At 36.5% G+C, this 6,000-nt stretch overlaps 1 protein-coding gene across 1 annotated transcript; it reads left to right on the plus strand.

The window, feature by feature from the left end:
• The first annotated feature begins 875 nt into the window (after positions 1–875).
• LOC18044245 (potassium transporter 6) lies at positions 876–5,824 on the plus strand. Its single transcript, XM_006438371.2, has 8 exons — positions 876–1,485; positions 1,745–2,234; positions 2,347–2,400; positions 3,084–3,344; positions 3,437–3,489; positions 3,970–4,093; positions 4,185–4,439; positions 4,718–5,824. Exons 1-8 carry the CDS (start codon positions 1,447–1,449, stop codon positions 5,779–5,781), a joined length of 2,340 nt encoding a protein of 779 aa, XP_006438434.1. The 5' UTR covers positions 876–1,446; the 3' UTR covers positions 5,782–5,824.
• Positions 5,825–6,000: the final 176 nt, after the last annotated feature.

A 6,000-nucleotide genomic window follows, 5' to 3' on the forward strand; every position in this document is an offset into this window, starting at 1 on the left:
AAATGGCACTTTTTTTTTTTAAATAAATGAAAAGGAAATTAATTTACTATAATTTTAGTCTTATAAATGAAAAGTGTTGACAAGTACTCTTATAAACATGTTTCGAATTAACTATATATATAGTTGATGGAGTACATGAAGATAGTTTTATTACGATATATATGTTATATGTTACATTAGTTGAGATACAACTATTCATACCAATTTCATTTTTTTTATCAATTTATTACTGAACCTTTAAATGTAACAAGATATTTAATATAATCTATATAGTTAAAGTCTATATTGCCCATGGAGATGTGTAAATTAAAAAGATAATGTTGTCATTGAAAATGAGCAATTATACACACACACACACAATTATTTATTTACAAAATTACCCTATAATAAGTTAAAAAAAGAATAATTGAGTCCAAAAGCTAATATATTTATCGACTTGAATAAATTAAAATTAACTAGGAAAATTGAACAGGTACCAAATGTCTTTTTGAGAAACCATATCTGTGAGTTCTTAACTTCTTATTATGAAAATAGCATCATTTTGGCCTAAAGAAATTTAAATATTCCCATGAATTTTACTAATAGTGTTCACTTTTTAGTGATAAATTGACGAAATAAAAAAGTTACAAAGTTTTGAACTATTGTCAAAATTCCTTACTGATAAATTGATATATCAAAAAGAGAAAAAAAGAGGTAAATTGATAATTTCCATTGTTGAAATAAAACCTCAAACGATCGAAGCAATGCAATTTTTTTTTTATTTTTTTAACATTTACCCAAGTTGCAAATATTGCGTGACATCGAATCAAATATCTTTCTCTGCTGATCGTCTTTTGTTTATATCATCCAATTCTTTTTCGATGGGTAGAAACGGCGGAGTTATTAAAGTGGTTGGTGAAAATTTGAAGGAAAGGTGACACTGACAACAAGATATGTCAGTTTCAGTGAGTCATATTGCACACTTGAACTTCGTATTGGCCTTTGAACTTCGTGTTGGCCCTTCAGCGCCAAGTGGGGGAGGAACTTAACTTGTTTTCAGAAAACAAAAAACAAAACTCTCTGTGTCTCTCTGTGAGCCTCACGCAATATATTCTCATATTATTATAACCCTTTTCATGTCCTGATTTTAAGTCTAGGTGCCCCTCCTCACCTTTTGCTTACTTTTAAATACTTTTTTTTTTTTTGGCTTTGGCTTTGGTTTTTTGGTTTTGGTTTTGGGATTTCTTACTCGAATGTCTCTTCTGAAGGTTGTTCAACTGCTGTCGACGTGACTACATTGACTACTTATTTAATAAATTAACAATCTCTATTGTGTTATTACCTAAAAAAAAATCAATCCTTTCACACAGTAACATACTGGAGATGGTCTTTTTGCATTTGGGGTGTGCCTTGAATTTCTTCCTTTCTCTGCAAAAATGAATGTTTTGAGCTGTTGAGACTGCCGTGATGGATCGGGAAACTGGGGTTTATCAGAATCTTGTTAAGGTGAGATGTTTTGTATTGATTGTTCATTTCAGTTTCACAGCGCAATTTTAGTCTTTGTTGCAGACGCATTCATTATTCATATACTGTATTTACAATAAACTCATTTCAGTTCCATAATCACAGCATATGCATTAGTTTTATGCTTTTTTTATTTTTTCGGGGGAAAAAAATACTTTTCTTTCAGTAAAATGCATTTGATTGCTAATTTTTATTGTAAAGCCAATTGGTTTATTTAATACGATTATTGTTTTTGTTGCAGAAAGAATCTTGGAGAACGGTGTTAACTTTAGCATATCAAAGTCTTGGGGTTGTCTACGGAGATTTAAGCACTTCACCATTATATGTCTACAAAAGTACATTTGCTGAAGATATTAAACACTCAGAGACAAACGAAGAAATATTTGGAGCTTTATCTTTCATTTTTTGGACTTTAACTCTGGTTCCTTTGCTTAAGTATGTGTTTATAGTGCTTAGAGCTGATGATAATGGTGAAGGAGGAACTTTTGCTTTGTATTCTTTGCTGTGTCGACATGCCCGAGTTAACTCACTGCCTAATGGCCAGTTGGCTGATGAGGAACTCAGTGAGTATAAGAAGGATGTTAGTAGTTTGGGACCAAAAAGTAGTTTTGGCTCAAAGTTGAAATCCACTTTAGAGAGTTATAGGGTGTTGCAGAGATTTTTGCTTGTATTGACATTGATTGGGACATGTATGGTGATTGGTGATGGTGTGCTCACTCCAGCTCTTTCTGGTAATCGTGGGGTTTGCTTTGTTTTGTTCTGACATTTTGTTTTTTTTTTTTTTTGAGGATTGAGTCTCTAAAAGCCAATCTGACTGTTTGATTTTTCATTTTGTTTGTGCAGTTTTTTCTGCAGTGTCAGGGCTTGAGCTTTCCACGGCCAAGGAGCATCACAAGTGTAAGATCCTTGTCTTTTCCCTGGTTGTTTTGATTACTTGTAGTTCGCTGAGACAAGTGAAACGAATAGACAAATCAATGTTTGAGAGCATAAGGCTTGCTGCAACATAGTCTTCTGAGGTGTTTTTCCCCGCTGTATTATTTCTAACAGAATCTCGTTTAGTTGGAACTTCTGGCAGAGAGTTATTTTTGTTTCCTAGTGCTGCCTAATTTACAGACTTTTATGTTTTTAGCTGCTATCAAAGTTTTCCAAACTTACTGACTTCATTTTGTAGCTTCCTCAACCACCCACAGAAAAGAGTACATATATATACTTGAAAGATTACAGGTGTTCGTGGGAGTTACTATCTAGTTTGCAGTTTTATGAGTTTAGTGGGTGGGTGTCAGTTTTATCACCTCCGTACTGGTTTCTCAAATTTTTTGCAATCCTTAAAAAGCCTATGATAAAACTTTATTATTCATTTTCGCCATGTTCTTTCCCTTCATCAATTCCCTAAAATTGCATATTTCATCCACTGAAGGGTTTATTTGAGGAGTATATGACATTCTACAGAGCCAAAACCAGTTATCGCAAATGATAAGCTAAATTTGTTTCTATAACTGCTGCAGTCATTGTGTATTAAAGTATGCTTAAGATGGGAAGGATAATGTATAAAATTTCTGAAAAGTTCAATAATTTTGCAGATGTAGAAGTTCCAGTTGCTTGCATCATATTGATAGGCCTGTTTGCCCTTCAGCATTATGGCACACACAGGGTTGGATTCTTGTTTGCACCTGTGGTTTTGATTTGGCTTCTATGCATCAGTGCCATTGGCCTGTATAATATCTTTCACTGGAACCCTCATGTATATCAAGCACTTTCTCCCTGTTACATGTATAAATTTGTGAAGAAAACTCAGAAAGGAGGTTGGATGTCCTTGGGTGGAATTTTATTGTGTATAACAGGTACTTGCATGGGATTAGTTGATTTTTACAGGGAAGCCATTTTCAAGCAAAGTGTTTTGTTCAAACCCCTAATCCACAATTTTGTTTTCTAGGCTCTGAAGCTATGTTTGCTGATCTTGGACATTTTTCACAATTGTCAATCAAGGTGTATACTCTTAATAACTTGAACCTATGCTGGTAGTCTCTTTTCCTAAATTTACTACTTTACAAGGTGTTCTTGTTTTATAATGAGCTTGCCCGATAAAGTAGCCTCCCCATCGCATCTGATGGGTGAATCCTGGCCTATGTGGCATGAATATGCATATCTTGTGTGTCCTTTCACTACGGCTGGCCCAATTATGTGTTTAAAATATTTGGGAAATATTTTTCTTACATCCGAAGTTAATATTCTCTTGCCACTTAAGTGTCTCCAGTCATTGCCTTTAACATAGTTTTGGTTAGTTCTCTCTTGCCCTGTTATGGTTTTCAAATTTAGATGCTGCCCCTGACAGTTTTGGTTCATGCATGCAACTAGGAAAGGAATCAGGGCATGGTGCGTAACTAAGTTAGATTAGAATGTTCTCTTTTTGTTCTTTCAAGTACCATATCTGAAATTAATTTGGTATGCATACTTACATTTCTGCAGATTGCATTCACCTCTTTGGTGTATCCATCCTTGATTCTTGCATACATGGGTCAAGCTGCCTATCTATCACAGCATCATGTACTTGACAATGATTACCGAATTGGATTTTATGTGTCTGTACCAGGTAGGTACTTTGAGGTATTTTCTACGATGATTATATGTTTTCCACAATAAGTGAGTTTTAGTTTATTGGAAGGGACACATTATTGATGCAGAGAAACTGAGATGGCCAGTTCTAGTTATAGCCATTCTTGCTGCAGTAGTGGGAAGTCAGGCCATCATCACTGGAACTTTCTCAATCATCAAGCAATGCTCGGCTCTAGGTTGCTTCCCACGAGTCAAAATAGTCCACACATCATCCAAAATCCATGGTCAGATCTACATACCGGAGATTAATTGGATCTTGATGATATTATGCTTAGCCGTTACTATCGGCTTTAGAGACACAAAACGAATGGGCAATGCATCAGGTAAGTCAACAGCAGAAATATATGATACAGTAATGCTGAATGTTTGGCCAGATGTCCAGGTTGTACAGATAGGAAAGCAGTTTTCATTTATGTTCAATTGAAATGTCTTTCATATGAGCTTTATGAATCTAAGCCCCAGCCTGAGACATGGTTATAAGAATCATTATGGATATTCCTGAGATATGTTTTTTAGGTGCGACCCTGCCTGAAAAACAACAAAACCTTGGTTTTTTTGTTTCTTTTACAGTGTTCCTAATAATTTGCTCTCTACGGAACAGGTCTGGCAGTCATAACTGTAATGCTGGTCACCACCTGCCTAATGTCTCTAGTAATCGTCCTATGCTGGCAGAAGAGTGTCTTTTTCGCAATATGTTTTGTGTTCTTCTTTGGCACAATTGAAGCTCTTTACTTCTCAGCTTCTCTCATCAAGTTCCTCGAAGGAGCGTGGGTTCCAATTGCCCTTGCATTTATCTTCCTGATTGTCATGTGTGTGTGGCACTATGGCACCCTCAAAAAGTACGAGTTTGATCTGCAAAACAAGGTCTCCATCAACTGGCTACTTAGTTTAGGTCCTAGCCTAGGCATTGTACGGGTTCGTGGCATTGGCCTCATACACACTGAGCTTGTCTCTGGAATCCCTGCAATCTTCTCCCACTTTGTCACCAACCTTCCGGCCTTCCACCAGGTTTTAGTCTTCCTTTGTATTAAATCCGTGCCAGTTCCTCATGTTAGACCAGAGGAGAGGTTCCTAGTTGGTCATATTGGTCCAAGACAGTATAGAATCTATAGGTGCATTGTAAGATATGGATATCGTGATGTTCACAAAGATGACATGGAATTCGAGAAGGATCTTGTCTGTAGTATTGCAGAGTTCATACGCTCAGGAAGTGTTGGAATCAATGGTGCAAATGAAGATCCGTATAAAGATGATGACAAAATGACAGTTGTGGGTACATGCTCTAGCCATACAGAAGGGATTCAAATGAGTGAAGATGATGTCATAGTAAACATAGACTCCCCTGGCACGTCAGAATTAAGAGAGATACAGTCGCCAACCCAAATCAAACCGAAGAAAAGAGTGCGATTTGTTGTACCCGAAAGCCCAAAAATTGACAGGGAGGCAATGAAAGAACTACAGGAACTTATGGAAGCTAGGGAAGCTGGGATAGCTTACATATTAGGTCACTCGTACGTAAAAGCGAAGCAAGGGTCAAGTGCACTAAAGAAGCTTGTAATAAATTATGGATATGAGTTCTTGAGGAGGAACACCAGGGTACCGTCGTATGCGTTAAGTGTACCGCATGCATCTACGCTGGAAGTGGGAATGATATACCATGTATGAGTATGATTTTGGTTTATACAGAAATTTTAACTCACAATGTAAATGCTATTGCTATATATGTTGTGAAGTAAGATAGAACGCCACCATCCAGATAAAATGGAGGATTAAAGAGCTCCCAAAGTGGTTTAGTCACTGTTTGTGCAGCCCACCATCCCTGATTTTTATGCGGGCTTTAAACGAAGCAATCCAATGAGCGCTGCATAATTAGCTGGATCATGC

Source organism: Citrus clementina, unplaced genomic scaffold, assembly GCF_000493195.1.
Source record: "Citrus clementina cultivar Clemenules unplaced genomic scaffold, Citrus_clementina_v1.0 scaffold_4, whole genome shotgun sequence".
NCBI classification, from domain to species: Eukaryota; Viridiplantae; Streptophyta; class Magnoliopsida; order Sapindales; family Rutaceae; genus Citrus; species Citrus x clementina.

Coding starts and splice junctions, on each gene's coding strand:
- LOC18044245 (XM_006438371.2), top strand. CDS start 1,447: ATGGATCGGGAAACTGGGGTTTATCAGAATCTTGTTAAG. Junction 2,401..3,083: donor GGCCAAGGAGCATCACAAGT/GTAAGATCCTTG, acceptor ATAATTTTGCAG/ATGTAGAAGTTCCAGTTGCT. Junction 3,490..3,969: donor TTTCACAATTGTCAATCAAG/GTGTATACTCTT, acceptor ACATTTCTGCAG/ATTGCATTCACCTCTTTGGT.